General features: G+C 46.7%; 1 protein-coding gene across 1 annotated transcript in view; it reads right to left on the minus strand.

Annotated features, from left to right (window-relative positions):
- Window positions 1-17214, minus strand: part of NUP85 (nucleoporin 85) — a 31166-nt gene that overhangs the window by 2890 nt on the left and 11062 nt on the right. The window contains exons 6-14 of the mRNA XM_026484167.4: window positions 15634-15703; window positions 14337-14458; window positions 11073-11207; window positions 10847-10969; window positions 10298-10429; window positions 9831-9937; window positions 727-810; window positions 559-624; window positions 203-354 (exon numbers count right to left, since the gene is read on the minus strand). Coding sequence (XP_026339952.1) covers window positions 203-354; window positions 559-624; window positions 727-810; window positions 9831-9937; window positions 10298-10429; window positions 10847-10969; window positions 11073-11207; window positions 14337-14458; window positions 15634-15703 — 991 coding nt within the window. The remainder of the gene's footprint in view (window positions 1-202; window positions 355-558; window positions 625-726; window positions 811-9830; window positions 9938-10297; window positions 10430-10846; window positions 10970-11072; window positions 11208-14336; window positions 14459-15633; window positions 15704-17214) is intronic.

Raw genomic sequence — 17214 nt, forward strand, 5'->3', positions numbered from 1 at the left:
AAGTAGGAAAGAGGAAGTGGGTCAGGATCTTTTTAAAAGGCAGTGTGCTCCATTGCTTCTAAGCCCTGATGGTTCCCTAGCTATTCGTCCTTCCTCAATAATTTTCCTGTTTTGGCTTATCTCTTGGCACCCACCGCCCAGCCTCTCTCCAGTCTGGCTGGCGCAGCATGAGCAGAAAGTACGCCGGGGAGGGCGGGCTCACCTTGCTCAGTCATCTGCCGCTGCTCACAAATCCGCAGCACCTTAAGGGCTTTCTGCTCCGTGCTCAGCGGGATCCGCTCAATGTGAAGCTCCAAGGAAACGCGGCCCAGCTCAGGGCAGTAGTCAAAGTAATCCACTCCCAGCTGCCACAGGCTGCAGCCATCCAAGGACAGACATGGGAGCCTGGTTAGCCCATGCGCTGCCCTGCAGCTTGAGGACTGGTACCCAGATGGCTCCTCCCCTGAACCCCTGTAGCCTTCAGGGAACCAAATGGGCAAGAACGCAATCCAAGATCCAGTGGTACTTGCATGCTGAAAAACCCCGTGCTGCCACCTCACACCCTCGGGGCCTTCCTACCTGTGATGAGCAAACAGTCCCGAGGCATATTCCAGCAGGAGGAACTCTCTCATGTTAGATCCGAAGCTGGAACAAAACACAACAGAAGACCAAAACCCCTGGCCTGCTCCATTCGGGGCCCTCCCGCAGCCCCACCCCTGAGGGCTGGGATGGCTGCCACACACTTACTAGAGGTTGTGCGACTGGAGGAGCTTGCAGTGATCCAGCAGGTCTGTCAGATGGGCCACAAACCACCAGTTGCTTAGAGCAATGCTGCGGGCAAGGAGAGTCAGGGTGACAGAGTGTGGCCCATGTGAGCAGCGACCCCACAAATCCTTTGTGTAAAAGGATGGGAGGGGTAGTGACAAGTGAAAACCTGTCTGAAAGCACATAGTGAGAAGTTTCTCTGTGCTATGTGGGGACTGCCAGTGGATACCCAAGATGGTCAACCCTCAAAGTGGCAGCCAATGATCTAGATCTCTGGAGAATGTCACGGTGAAAATAAAACTCAGGGATCCAATCAGATGCAAAGAATGTGGATACAGAATAATGTATAAGAATAAAAAGAAACAGACTTAAAACACAGAGAACAAACTGGTGGTTGCCGGGGAGGGGGGGGGAATGGGAGGACTAGGTAAAGAGGTCCTAACTTCCAGTTATAAAATGAGTAGTCATGGGGATGAAAAGTATAGCATAGGGAACATAGCCAGTAATACAACTTTATGTGGTAACACATGGTAACTGCACTTCTGGTGGTGAGCATTTGTAATGTACAGAATCATCAAATGTTGTAAACCTTAAACCCACACGTCAACTGTACAGCAATTTAAAAAAAGAAAAAGACTAAAAGATTAGTGGTTTCTGATGCTTGATGAAACATGGAATTCAGGGGCGCCTGGGTGGCTCAGTCGGTTAAGCATCTGCCTTCAGCTCGGGTCATGATCTCAGGGTCCTGGGATCAAGCCCTGAATCGGGCTCCCTGCTCAGCGGGGAGCCTGCTTCTCCCTCCCCCTCTGCTGCTCCCCCGCTTGTATTCTCTGTCAAACAAATAGATAAAATCATTTAAAAAAAAAAAAAAAAAACCACAAGAATCTTCTGGGGCCCTCTAAAGGTCTGATGAAGTAAATTCCTTGGAAATCACTGTTTTACGTCATCAGTTGTTTGTGAGCTCCCCAGCATCATTTCGTGTACAGTAAGGCAATGTACTTCTTGTCAGTGTACATACATCATTTCTGATATTATTCATTTGTTACTTGGCGTAGGCCTTTCTGTTCATATATAATTCTTGACTATTTCTTTAAAGATGTATTTATTTTAGAGAGTGAGAGCATGAGAATAGAGTTGGGGGGAGCACGGGGAGCGAGAGAGAATCTCAAGCAGACTCCCTGCTGAGCACAATGCAGGGCTGGATCTCAAGACCCCCAGATCATGGTCTGAGCCAAAACCAAGAGTCAGACACCTAACCGACTGTGCCACCCAGGTGCCCAAATATGCTACTATTTTTTTTAAATCTGGGGTTAGGGAAGTTTTAATGACTGCTTTCTGTAACAAAATCAAGCACAAGTGGAGGCAGACTGCCAAGGCAGACGGTTTCAAGGTATAATTGTGCATTAAGGTAAAAAATTCTGCTTTCATAATATAAAAAGAACAGGGATTGGTTTACACTGAATTACTGGACAAATGTTTAAAACTTCTACCTTGTTCTTAGGGCTATAGATCCTTATACTCCATCTGTTCCAGGATTCCACCATTAGGGAATGGCCCTGTTGGCCTTCCTAACGCTCACTTTGAAGATTAGCTTTTTCAAACTTTATTAATAACTCTGTGTATCTATGACATTCAAAAAATTACATATGCTGGGGTGCCTGTCTGGCTCAGTTGTAGAGCATGTGACTCTTAATCTCAGGGCCATGAGTTCAAGCCCCACATCAGGCATAGTGATTACTTAAAAGAAAACTGGGGCACCGGGCTGGCTCAGTCAGTTAGGTGTTTGACTCTTGGTTTCGGCTCAGGTCATGATCTCAGGATCAGGGGGATCAAGCCCCGCATCGGGCTCCCTGCTCAGTGGGGAGTATGCTTCTCCCTCTGCCGCTCCCCCTGCTTATGTTCTCTCACTCTCCCAAATAAATAATCTTAAAAAAGAATTATCTCTGCCAATTTTAAAAAACACCCGTATTTCTACAATCATCCTCAAATACTAAGAGTTCTATAAATTCATTCTGTGCTATACAAAGTCCTATCATGCTGAAATTTTTAGAGTATTTCCTTGGCCCAGGTTCTCCTTTAGCTATGGCTTTCCTCAGTTTGTAATTCTGCTGTGTTCCTTCCTGACCTTGTTCTATTTTTTTTTTTTAGTATTTTATTTATTTATTTGACAGAGAGAGAGACAGCCAGCGAGAGAGGGAACACAAGCAGGGGGAGTGGGAGAGGAAGAAGCAGGCTCTCAGCAGAGGAGCCTGACGTGGGGCTCGATCCCACAACGCCGGGATCACGCCCTGAGCCAAAGGCAGACGCTTAACGACTGAGCCACCCAGGAGCTCCGACCTTTTTCTTTTTAGACAAGAGTCCCAATAAATAGGATATCTCTTTACGGCAGCCCCCTAAACAAACCCCAATTCACTGAATAATGTTGCTCTTAACTATTCTAATTTCATCATAGGTCCTTGTGTATCAGTAATTTAACTGAATATTGTCATTTGGTTAACTAGACAGTGTTTTGTTAAGATTTTATTTATTTGAGAGAGAGAGAGTGAGCACTAGCAGGGCGGAGGGGCAGGGGGAGAAGCGGACGCCCCACTGAGCAGGGAGCCTGATGTGGGGCTCCATCCCAGGGTACTGGGATCATGACTAACTAGACAGTGGATTAACGAAAAAGGTACCACAAATGGTACTCAAGACCACAGTTTCGGTTAGCCCCTACCTCTCTGTCCCCTTCATCTAGAACATGTAAGTAATTTTATCTTTTGCCTACCTGGACTGTTTTAAGAAAAAAATGAGAAAATGGATATAAAATTGCTTTAAAAAGATTCCTTTGCGGGCACTGGGGTGGCTCAGTCAGTGAAGCGTCTGCCTTCGGCTCAGGTCATGATCCCAGGGTCCTGGGACTGAGTCCTGCATTGAGATCCTTGCTCAGCAGGGAGCCTGCCGCTCCCCCACTTGTGCACGCATTCTCTCTCTCTCTCTGAGACAAATATATAAATAAAATAAAATCTTTTAAAAAAAAAGAAAATCTTAAAAAATAGCTGGTCCTAGGGAAGAATATTAAATAAGCTGAGCAAATACAAGCCTACAAGATACAGGGCACCTGTGTGGCTCAGTCAGTTAAGCGTCTGCCTTTGGCTCAGGTCATGATCCTGGGATCAGGCTCCCTGCTCAGCTGGGAGTCTGCTTCTCCCTCTGCCCACCCCCCCACTCGTGCTCAGTCGCTCTCTCTTACAAAACTAAAATCTTAAAAAAAATAAACCTATAAGACATAAAAACAAGTTGCCTTCCCACATACACAGTCCGCCCTGCTAGAGTAAGCTCCATATAGAAAATGAATCAAGAGGGAGTAGTTATTTGAACAGAGGGCTGAAAGAGGGGAGCCTGCCACAGGAAGACAAGGGAAAGGAGCCCTCCTGAAACAGGGGCAACAGCCAGTGTAAAGGTTCTGGAGTAGAAACTGTCTTATTCCTACTTCACAATGAAGCCCATATGATTCAAAGGTAAGCAGAGGCCACTGCACTTAGGGCTTTGTGAGGGGAAGCCACTAGGACAGAAAGCAGGAGAACATGGTTTAACACCAAAAACACTAGCTAATCAAAACCACAATGATCTATCAGCTCACACCTGTTACAATGGCTAAAATCAACAACACAAACAACAGATGTTGGCAAAGATCTGGGGAAAAGGGAACCATTGTGCACTGTTGGTGGGGATGCAAATCGGTGCAATCGCTATGGAAAACCATATGGATGTTTCTCAAAAAGTTAAAAATAGATGGGGCACCTGGCTCAGTCAGAGGGGTCTGCAACTCTTAAGTTCGGGGTCTCCAGTTCAAGCCCCACACTGGGTATAGGGCTTACTTTAAAAAAAAAAAAAAAAAATTAAAAATACAACTACCCTGGGGGCGCCTAGGTGGCACAGCGGTTAAGCATCTGCCTTCAGCTCAGGGTGTGATCCCGGCATTATGAGATCGAGGCCCACATCAGGCTCCTCCACTGGGAGCCTGCTTCTTCCTCTCCCACTCCCCCTGCTTGTGTTCCCTCTCTCACTGGCTGTCTCTATCTCTGTCAAATAAATAAATAAAATCTTTTAAAAAAAAAAAAAATACAACTACCCTATGACCCAGCAACTGCACTACTAGGTATTTACCCAAAGGATACAAAAATACTAACTCAAAGGGATACATGCACCCCAATGTTTACTGCAGCATTATCTACAATAGTTAAACTATGGAAAGAGCCCAAATGTCCACTGACCAATGAATGGATAAAGATGTGGTGTGTGTACGTATGTATGTATAAATAAATACATATATACTGGAATATTACTCAGCCACAAAAAAAGAATGATATCTTGCCATCTGCAACAACATGGAATGAGCTAAACAGTATTATGCTAAGTGAAATAAGTCAACCAGAGAAAGTCAAACACCATATGATTTCACTCATATGTCAAATTTAAAAAACAAAACAAACAGGGCACCTAGCTGGCTCAGTTAGTAGAGCATGGGACTCTTGATCTCGGAGGTCTGAGTTTGACCCCTGCATTGGGTATAGACATTACTTAAAAATAAAATTTTAAAGAAAACAAATGAGCAAGGGTTGAGGTGGGGGAGGGAGAGAAAGAGGCAAACCAAGAAACGGACTCAACGACAGACAACAAACTGCTGGTTACCGGAGGGGATGATGGGGGGGGTGGGGGAAACAGATAATGGGTATGAAGGAGGGCATTTGCTGTGATGAGCACCAGGTTATGCATGGAAGTGTTGAATCACGTATTGCACACCTGAAACTAATATTACATTGTATGTTAACTAACTGGAATTGAAATAAAAACTTAAAAAGAAAAACAAAAAAGGAGAGCTCGGTGGCTCAGCCGCTTGACTGTCTGACTCTTGATTTCGGCTCAGGTCATGATCTCAGGGTGGTGGGAATCGAGCAGAACCCACCGTCGGGCTCCATGCTCATCGTAGAGTGCTCATCCCTCTCCCTCTGCTCCTCCCCCTCCACCTATTTCAAACACATTTTTTTTTTAAGATTTTTATTTATTTATTTGACAGAGAGAGCCAGAGAGCAGAAGCAAGGGGAACAGCAGAGGGAGAGGGAGAAGCAGGCTCCCCGCCGAGCAGGGAGCCCGACACGGGGCTCGATCCCAGGACCCTGGGATCACGACCTGAGCCAAAGGCAGACGTTTAACTATCTGAGCCACCCAGGCGCCCCTCAAACAAATAAAATCTTAAAAAAAAAAAAAAAAAACTGAAAAGAGTACTCACACTGTTCTGTGCGAACAGACAATGCAGAGACCCGGGGTTGGGGTGGGGGGAGGAGGGGATGGGGAAGCCAGTCACGGGTCACCTATAAAAGTCTGGGCTGGGCTGGGCTGGCAGCTGAGGAGGGATGAGGAGGAGCTGGATGGGAGATGATCTTGAAGTTGAGCTAATACGGGGCTTCTTGATGGCTTGGTTGGTGCTCAGGAGCTCACCAAATAGTACTGACTTTAGCAAATGGCTTCGGGTCCAAATACCCACAGTGCCCTTGATAGTTGGCAGTGTGACTTTACCAGGGCTCACTTTTCTCATTTGTAAGATAGGCATGAAAAAATAGCACCTACCTCCAAGGTCTGTTCCAAGTAAACTGAAATAATCCATAAAAGTTCTTAGTCTAATAAATGTTAGCTATTATCACCATTCCTGTTAATTATTAACCATTTTCCACACAGATGATTTTTATTAGCCTTAGGATTGGTCTCCCAGCTATCAGCCTTCCTGTCCTCCATACTCTTCGAATTGCTCAAATACAAATTCCACAGCATTATCCTGCGGAAAATCCTCAGTGGCTCCCCATTTGGATAAAATCAAAACTATTTGGTACAGTGTATCTGGTCCTTGTTAATCTGACTCCTTTCTGACCTCTATCACTTCAAGCCCTCATTTAGTCTTTTGGTTCTAAGAGATGTTTGCAGTTCCTTCAGCAAGTAACAGGCCTTCTTTCTTTCCTGCCTGTGTCTTTCCCCATGTTTTTCTCTCTGCCTAAAATGATCTTTTCTGATGTTTTTTGCTGAACTTTCTTTGCTGAACTTTTCAGGACTCGAGTGAAGCCTCCTTGAAGAATTTTTTCTTCACCTTCCAATCTGATATAAGGTCCTCTCTTCAGGGGTTCCCCAACATCTGGCCTACACAGCTGCTGTTACCCAGACCGATGCTGATGGTTACGGCGAGACAGCCCGCCAGCGAGGTGGCTGAGGAGCCCCACCACGCCCCAGTCTGGCAGCCCTCGAGCATCTTCCCAAGCGGATACGGCAGCCTCCAGGGCCGCAGGGCAGAAACCACTGAAGGCAGAGAGCTAATGACACAGCTCGAGTGACCAAGACAGGACAGGCCTGTGCTGAACAAGGCCTATACGCCCTCCCTGCAGAGCCACACAAGTCTCGACAGATTTTGAAGCTTCACACACATATGATGGAGAACCCTAAAGCAAGCTCTACGCAGGCCAGGCTAACAGCCTCACCATTCAAAGACATTTGAGGAAGGCTCAATTACAGCTCTGGGGTGGCCTCTGCTAGAACAGACAGAACTCTGGAGCGGGGGAGACCAGCCAGGGTGAAGGTCCTACCCAGAGGAATGTAGTTCTCCAATGGACTGTCCGCCCTGCCCTGGAGCCACTGTTGCCCCCACCCCAACTCCTCTCTTGTTTCGGGGGCTCTACAGCAACCACTGCCCAGCTGAGCTCGGGCGGCTGGGGACCTTCTTCTGCAAATGGTACGTGAAGGTCTGTCTGCACACCACTGCAGCCAAAGTTACGGGCCAGGCCAAAGTTCCAGCAAGAAAATTCTAGATTAGGCAAACATTAAACTGGACCTCTTCTTAGTTCTTGAAGGAAGCCTGTTTCCTTCTAGTTCAGTATTTTGGGAGGACCTTAAGGGCACCAGAAAGCTGCCATTTGCTCAGCTCCTGGTGAAGTGTGTGCCAGGTCCCTGTTTCCTTTTGCCGGATAGCAAGGAACTGACTTTCAGAGGAAGCTGGGGGGGGGGGGGGGGGTGAGCACTCGGGATTCCCAACTTCTCCTTTCAGATGTGGAGATAACAGCAAACATGTGGCCCTTCAGCAGGGGCTGATGACCTATGGCCTATGCTTCAGAACTTCAGAACCCTTCACTGCCTTTTCTGCCCCAAAGGGTCTGGCAGACTTAACATGGGGATCATCAGGTGCCCATTTAGAAATCTCCCTTTTAGGGCGCCTGAGTGGCTCAGTGGGTTGAGCTTCTGCCTTCAGCTCAAGTCACAATCCCAGAGTACTGGGCTCGAGTCCCACACTGGGCTCCTTGCTCTGTGCGGAGCCTGCTGTTCCCTCTGCCTGCCGCTCCCCCTGCTTGTGTTCTGTCAAATAATTAAAATCTTAAAAAAAAAAAATCTTAAAAAAAAAAAAAAAGAAATCTCCTTTTTAGCGCCTTTAAAAAGGATTCCCCTCATTCCCCTTGACAGGGCAGTCATGAACCCAGTTGACATCACACCCAAAGAAAGCAAGACTTCCCTACACCACCAGCCCGTTAGCCCAACTTCACCACTTTCCCAGGAACCTAGCTTGGGTCTGACTGGTATAACTCAGGAGAAACCAAGCACTCACAAGACCCCAAATCCGAGGGCACATTTCTAAAACTCTGCTACTCTCTCTGAAGATACTTCAGCCTTTCCTCCAATACCTGAGATAGGTTCCAGGACTCGCACAATGGTACCACTTTCAGAATAGAGCAGGAAGTAGCTTCCTGATCAGGAAAACCCAAGCTCCAAAATTTATGGGAAACAGAAAATACTTTAGACCTTTACCTGCTTGCCAGGACAGACAGGTGCCCAGACTAAAGGACTGAGAGCCTGATCCTTCCTTATGTGTGACTGGTAGGAGGGTGCCATTTTCTGTGGCATCCATGAAAACCACTCCTCTTCACTGGCACCCCTCTCTTTTCTCTACTGTCACTGCAGAGAATAGGGTGCTTTCCCTTTTCATTGTCCTTCCTTCTGGTTTTACTCAAATCTGATTTGTTCCGAAAAATTCAGATGTGGCTTATGAAGGAAGCCCTGGTGGAAATAACCCACTGCTGTAACAGACAGTATATTTAGGAATGGCCACTACTTCGAATTATAGGCAGAGATAATGACAAAGCCAAATACCAGCACGTGTGTGTGGTGGCATGAACCACTCTGTGCAGATACCCCCTGCCCCCATCAGCTAGATTCTGTAAGTCACCTTCCAGCTCCAGCTACACATCTGTGAAAAAAAAAATGGACACAAAACCCAGTTTCCTTTCTCCAAATCTAGCACCATCCTCTTCAAGCTCCAGCTTTCTTCTGGCTCAAACAGGAGGAGCATAGCAGAAGGGGATCTCTTCCCATTGCCCAGATCTACTGAAAAAGATCCAGTTGAGGTCAGTGAATTCACTACTGAGTAAGTTCCCAGCAGTCTGCTGTAGCTCCCAACAGTCTCCCTTCTGGGAGTCTTCAGTGCAGTACCCACTTGTCCAGGCTGCACAAGAAGGGAGGCTAACCTGTCTGACTTACTATATATGGAAATTCCTGACAAGCTGTACCTTTGATTCATTATGTCTGACACTCCCTTGCCCGCCTTGCTGAAGGTTCAATGCACTGACAAGACACCCTTTTGAGGAGGGGGGTGGTGTAGAATCCCTGCTCTAAACAGACTCCTCGAGGAGCCTGCTGGTGTGGCAGCCCGTGGCTCACTAGAGAGTGACACTACCTCGAAGTGCTCTCCCTTAAGGTGGTCTGCATATCCATCAGGTTCCAAGAAACAGGCTTGCTGGCTTTATCTGGATTTTAAATATCAATTTACTGCAATGTTGTTCAAGTAAACATGCCTGAAATGAAAAGTGTTACAAATGCAGTAGCCTCAGGAAGGTCCCCAAGCTTGTGCAGAGAGAAGCCATTATCTACCTGCATGTGGCTCAGGAGGGGAACGTGTGTGTGGGAAGAAAGTTAAGACACCAGTAAGAAGGAACAACACAGCTGCACAACTCTGACCCTACCTAGTGTCACCGAACTGCACACGTAAAGACAAACGGTGCTGCCGCGGCAGGTCCTACCTGCACTCCTTGATCACTTGGTGGATGTCGAACTCAAAGGCTGCCAACAAGATGTTGTCCAAGGGTTCTGGGCTGCTCTCACCTCCCAGAAACAAGTCAAGGCTGGACTGTGGAAAGGTGGTGACCCACTCAATTCCCAGGTGGAAGCAGAGACTCAAGGGGGCAGGCAGGGCTGCTGTGTAGGGAACCCTGGAGAAGGGCGATGGGGTCCTTCAAAAAGGGCCAAATGAAGGGCACCTGGCTGGCTCAGCAGAACGTGCGACTCTCGGTCTCTAGAGTCGTGAGTTGGAGCCCCACGTTGGGGGTAGAGATTACTCAAAAAATCAACTTAAAAGGAGGAGGGATGGGCAAAAGGGAAGATCCTTCCTGTTCTCCAGGGAGGTTCAACTCAAAGAGGCCGCACACTGAAAATGACCTAGCCTGCAGGCTCCTACTCCCCACCACTGTCCCTTGGAGTTCCGGCTCACCTGGGCATAGAGGTGCAGGTCAATGGGTTTCACTGTGGGATGAGAGTACAGGAGCCGGGTCACCAGAAAATGATACCAGTTATTCAGAAGCTCCTTCTGCTCCAACAAGGCGGCTTCATCTCCCAACATGATCTAAGGAAAGAGATATTTTCCCTCAGTTCCAGAGCCAACTTAACTTCTCTGTTAACTCTCACGATCTCGGGGCGCCTGGGATGGTCGGTTGGTGAAGCACCTGCCTGCGGCTCAGGTCATGATCCCAGGGTCCTAGGACCGAGCCCTGTAGCAGGCTCTCTGCTCATTGAGGAGCCTACTTCTCCCTCTCCCTCCATCCCCCTCTCCCCCACAGCTCATGCTCTCTCACATACTGTCTCTCTCTCAAATAAATAAATAAAATCTAAACAAAAAACCTCTCCTGATCTCAACTGGAGCACCTGGTCTGAAAGCTCTCTCCTTCCTGGCAGAGGTGACGGATAGCCTTGCTCCTGCCATTGCTGTGTTGGCTGTCATAGCCCCAACTCGGACCCCGGGCTGGACTGACTTCTCACAGACCTTGCAGAGAGACTCCAGGTGAGGACTGGCGGCAAACGTGCTATCCTGGAGATGACGTTCACATTCCTCATGCCAGTGCTGCCACTTTAGCTCCAGCTCTGTCAGTGTCTGGGTGTTACCAGGCTAAGGGGAGAGACACAGTGAGATGCCATCACCACAGAAACCCCTTGTGCTTAATGAACGAACCCCTCTTGTGACCCAGCAGAGCAGGGCTGCTCCCACATACACTGAGAACGGGCATTGTCCTCATCAGGTCCCCTAGGATTCGGCACATGCCTGCAGAGGAGGGGCTGGCGTCGGCTTCCTTGGAAAGCATCTGCCGAGCCTCGTCCAGCCGGCCCTGTAGTACCAAGATGGTCACCTGGGAGAACACACAAGAGCATGAACATTCACGGAGGCCCAGAAGCCAGCCTCCTCAATCCACACTTGGGCTTCCTGGCCTATGGAAATGTGATGGTTCCTTCCCTCCAACTCATTTAGTCTAATGGTTTTAACCTGTACCATGCTTTTCAAACTGCATGTTTTAACCTATTACAGATTGCAACAAACTTTTTAAAAATAAATGAAATGGGGACGCCTGGCTAGATCAGTCGGTAGAGTATGCAACTCTTGATCTCAGGGTCATGAGTTCAAGCCCCACATTGGGTAATTTACTTAATGAATGAATGAATGAATGAAATAGAAAAGAGAAAATGGCACAGTACATCAAGTAAAGACTGGTTCATAAAAGATTCAGTTCAAGTATACATACACACATACACTCAATATAGTCAATGCTCTTTATTCAGAGATTCTGTATTTGTGAATTTGCCTACTTGTTAACATGTATTTGTAACCCCAAAATCAGTACGTGAGGTACTTTCACCGTTACTTGTGGACATGGGCAGCGTGGCAAAAACTGAGTCACTCGATGTGCACTCTCCCAGCTGAGGCTGAACAAGGTGGCGCTCTACCTTCTTGTATCAACTCTCACACTAAACAAGTATCTTTTTCAGGATCTACCTAGTGCCACTTTTTTTGTATTGTTGTGCTTTTTGCTGAGCCCTCAAGCGTAGTGCTGAAGTGCTACACAGTGGTTCTAAGTGCTAGAAGGGATGATGGCCCACAGGGAGAAAATGTGTGTTAGACAAGCTTCATCCAGGCAGGCACTACAGTGTTACTGGCTAAGAGTTCAATGTTAATAAGTCAATAGTATATATTAAATAAGGTGTCTTTAAGAAAACCATACATAAAGTTATATACTCATCACCTGACAAAAATGGGATCAGAGGCTGGAAGAATACTATATTACAATAATCAGTAATACAATGTTTCAGGCAACTTTACAGACCTTAACTGTCATAAATAATGACAACCAACAGCATATACATACAAGCAAATATGTAAAATACACAAAGTAACATTTTCCTATACTAAGTCATGCTCAAAAAAGCCAAAGATACATATGCGGACAAATCCCCAATTTCTCCCCAGCCTGCACTTCCTTCTCTGGATTCCAGACTTATATACCGTACTGACATAGTGTCTCCACCTGGACCTCATGGGCTTCTTAAACGTAGCATGTCTAAAGGTAAACACCCGGCTGCCTCCAACTCACCAACCTGATCTTCCCACATTCTATTTCTTACACGCGCACATCCAATCTATTAGCAACTCCAACCAACGGTATCTGTAAACTGCACCCAGAATCTAATCACTTCTCACCACCTCCTCTGTTCAGCTCCCATCCTCATCTAAGTCACCACCATCTTCGCCTGGTTTAGTACCACAGCCTCTAGACTGGTCTCTGCTTCCACCCTCGTTCCATCCTCGGTAGGGCAGCCAGAGAGCCTTGAAAACCTACATCCGATCACAGCATGAATGCTCAGCTCTCCAATGCCCCCTCACTCCATCTGACTCAGGGATTGTGTCCATCAACTAGCTTACACACATATACGTCCTTTAATCATAACAATCTTTTTTTTTTTTCAAGAGAGAGAGCATGAGTGGGGGGAGGGACAGAAGGAGAGGGAGAGGGGGGAGCCCTGCTGTGAGACTTGATTCCAGGACCCCAAGATCATGACCCAAGCTGAAGTCAGATGCTTAAGTGACTGAGCCACCCATGTGCCCTAATCATAACATAATCTTAAATATAATCTTACTATCATCTGCACTGTACAGAAGAAGAAACTAAAGGTTGTTAAGTAATTGTTAAGACCCCACAGCTAGTAAGAGGCAGCTGGGATGCTAACTCGGGCAGTCTGGCACCACAGACCATCTTCTCACCACTCTGCTCTACCTCCTCTCTGAAAGTTAAAGTCCCTATGACAGTCCAGGAAACCCTCCAATCTGACCCCGTGACTCTCTGCCCTTACCTCTCCAACTCCCGCCCTTGCTCACGCTGCTCCTGATCCCACTGTGCCTCCAGGTCAGAGCGTTTACAGGTCTCACCGTTTGCAACACTCTTTCCCCTCCTTTGGCCCAGCGCCCCTCCCCCCACATCACCTCAGGAGGGAGGCCTTCCTTGATTCCCCAGCTCTAGCACTGCCAATTCCCCACCTTGGCTTTACTGCTCTCCACACCACAGTGCTTCCCTGTTAGGCATGCTACGTATTTTACTTGTTTCTATATTTATTTCCTGTCTCCCCACCCAGGATGTAAACTTCCTAAGGGCAGTAATCTTTGCCCACTTTGGTCATGGTTGTCTCCTCAGTGCCTTGCAAACAGGAGCACTAGATAAATACTTCGTGAATGAATCAGACTCAAAATGTGGGCCCAATACTTCCTGAACAAAGGCTCTCCCCCCACTTGCGCAGATCTCCCAGCAACTAAAGCATCCCAGAAATAGCATCAAAGGCAACAATTCCTTAATAGAATTCCAGATTTTATAAGTTTAATCAACTTTCCATTATTCAGGACAATCAGCAATCTTCTCCCCAGTCCCTCCCAATTGAGTCACAGGTCAGTTGGCACAGAATACATACATACCCACCCACCACGCGCACAACCCCAATACACACCCTGACTTCCAAACTGATACTCCAAAATGACTCAAAGATCATCAATCCTTTTGTTTTTAATAGCTATATGGAGCTGTAACTTCTACACTATAAATATTCACCTAATTAGTAAGTTTACAGAGTTGTGCGCCATCACTACAATCCAGTTTTGTAAAATTTCTACCACTTCAAACCCCTCCTGCTCATTTAACCTCCCACCCCCTCCAGCTCTTATCCAACAGTTTTATCTCTTCCTTAGATTCGTAAGTTAAATTTCCCTGCTCACTGGAAAGTCTACAAAGCATTACTTTTCTTACATGACAACTTAGTTCTAAGCTCTCCTGTGGAGCAGAGAAGAAAAGATCTAAGGGCATCTCCATAATCACAGACCCAAGGAGCCAGTCCGAGTGTGAGCAGGCTCAGCAGGCAATCCTCAGGCCCGCCCGCAAGCACTGGGAAAAACAGACCCTGAGGGGGAAGTCAGGAAGGCCCGGCCTGCAGGAGATGCTTACCAACTTCCAGAAGCTCTCATGTTTGCTTGGACTCTCACTGCCCAGGACATCTGCCAACAAACTGTCCACTTCACACACATGCAGTCGGACCCAGTCAAGGAGGTGAAGGAGGAGAGGGCCGGCTGGGAGGAAAAACTCTTGTTACACACAAAAACCTCAGCTTCATCGGCAGCAAATTCCACTAGCCCGTAGTACAGACAAAATGTAGGGCAGACAAGATGATTATGTAGGATGTGATTTATCTCACTCAGGTGGGCACCCATATGGACTGAATAAGGACTGGACTAGCAAATGGACCTTTACGAATAGTTCCTCTGAGCCAGGCAGCTCCACCTTTCATGAGTCTTTGAAAGGGCTGAATCTCACCACCCACTCCACCCCCAATTCTTCACGACTATGCAGTACTCTATGGCTATGTAAGGAATGGCCACTGAGGGACTGCTACTGACTAGGTGCTAGGTAGGATAAAAACATAGCAACAGCCCTCAAAATGTGCTGGAGGGGATAAACATAGAAACAACTAATTTTAATTGCACATTGCTCAGGGCTTTAGCGGGAGTATGAATAAAAAGCTATGAATGCACAGATTAACACTCATTTATGGATAACAGCAAACATAAACCGTCAAGAGAATGCAAAAAAGTCTGCAGCACCTCCCCCGAGAGCCCACTCAAGCCAGGATACCATACCGAGCACAGTTTAGCTCAAGAACATGGAATAACTAGGAGCGGAGAGTCCACACGTAGCACAGCCACCTTCCCAATCACGAGGGACAGAATTCTCCAAGTGACTTGACCTCCTGCCATCTAATCCCTCCTCACGTCCCTAAAACTTTTTTTCCTTTCTTTTAATTTTTATTTTCAATTTTAAACAACTGCCATTTGTTTCACATTTCCGGAGGCCAGAAGTCTCAGAAGTTCCTTCTGAGGCTGGGAGGGAGAACTCATTCCATGCCTCTCCCGATTCTCCTAAACCCTTCTTAAGCTTGACTAGTCCACCACATAAATCCTGACCACCCTGTCACACCCTAGGCCAGTATGCTTTCCTGGTGTTTTTCAGGGGTCACCTGCCCAACATCTTAGGTTTTCAGAAGGCATTCTTTCTGACTCTTTGTAGTATCTGACAAAACGGCAGGCTTCTTTGGGTCTTACGTACAGCTTTCTGCTAGTTACGTTGATGAAGAGTTATGAAAAGAGCATTTTTGGCAATATAACGCTCATCACAACACGCAGGAAAGACGAAGAGGAAAGGGCAGGGGGATACCTTTGATGTTGTGAAGGGGTGATTCCATGCTCACCTGGGGCTACTTCAATAAAAAGAATCTCACAAAGGTTCCAAATGAGCTCCATTGCCGACAAAATGGAGACCTAAGGAAGAAATGGAGACAAAGTTTTAACTGAAAACATTCCTGACATTTCTCTTAGAGCAAAGGAATGAAGCAGGGCTTCAATCATATGACGGTCATTCATCATTAATTCAACAATTACTGAATATTCCTATGACAGGATTTCCCACAGGGAAGCCAGTGAGAAAATTTTAGGGGGTGGTAGACAGACTAACATTTTTTTTCTCATGGCTCTTGTTTTAGTTTAACGTACATTATAGAAGAATAGAATTAGATCATCATGCCCAAGGTCTTCATGAATATTATGATTTAGAAAGAGGCTCTAAGTAAAATGGGAGACGAGTCTAAGAAAAATATTCAGTAAATAATATTAATAATTCTACATGGGACACCTGGGTGGCTCAGTTGATTAAGCATCTGCCTTTGGCTCAGAGGTCATGATCCACGGTCCTGGGATCAAGTCCCACATCAGGCTCCCTGCTCAGTAGGGAGTCGGCTTCTCCTTCTGCCTGCTGCTCCTTCTCCCTTTCTCTGACAAATAAATAAAATCTTAAAAAAAAAAAAAAAATTCTACAGATACGGCAAAAATTCTGAAGTTGGTACTCAAGGGACTAAAGTTTAAAAAACGCTATTAGGGACGCCTGGGTGGCTCAATTGGTTAAGTGCCGGCCTTTGGCTCAGGTCATGATCCTGGGGTCCTGGTATCAAGTCCCACATCAGGCTCCCTGCTCAGCAGGGAGTCTGCTTCTCCCTCTGCCTGCCACTCCCCCTGCTTGTGCTCTCACTCTCTCTCTGACAAATAAAATCTTTCAAATAAAAAATAAATAATTTAAAAGTCTGTTAAAAGGCAAACCCAATATAAGGCACAAAAATAAATCAGGTCTGGGGGCGCCTGGGTGGCACAGCGGTTACACGTCTGCCTTCAGCTCAGGGCGTGATCCCGGAGTCCTGGGATCGAGCCCCACATCAGGCTCCTCCGCTGTGAGCCTGCTTCTTCCTCTCCCACTCCCCCTGCTTGTGTTCCCTCTCTCGCTGACTGTCTCTATCTCTGTCAAATACATAAATAAAATCTTTAAAAGATCAATCAATCAATCAATCAATCAGGTCTGGACCCTGCCCTTAGAAACATGCAGTCTCCTCTTCCCCACCCTCCTTTCATACACACACACAGACTACCTTATTCATAAGGGAAAACAAATGCTTTGCTGACTGTGCACTAGAGTGGACCACAGACAGTGCACTAGTCCCTATTCACTACTGAGTTTGAACACTATCAAGATTCTACTAAAGAAAGAATTCTTTCAGTCATCTTCCAGCTCCAACTAAAGTAAACAACTCAGTAAAAAAATACCGGTTTCATGAGCTGAGTACAGTTTATAAAAATAATTGGTGATTCCAAAAGCTCAGCTCACTATCGCAGGTGACACAATTTGTTTAGGATTGACACTTCCCATAAGAACTGGAAACCTGGGGTGCCTGGGTGGCTCAGTCAGTTTAGCATCTGCCTTCTGCTCAGGTCATGATCCCAGGGTC

This window comes from Ursus arctos, unplaced genomic scaffold (genome assembly GCF_023065955.2).
Source record: "Ursus arctos isolate Adak ecotype North America unplaced genomic scaffold, UrsArc2.0 scaffold_24, whole genome shotgun sequence".
Lineage (NCBI taxonomy): Eukaryota > Metazoa > Chordata > Mammalia > Carnivora > Ursidae > Ursus > Ursus arctos.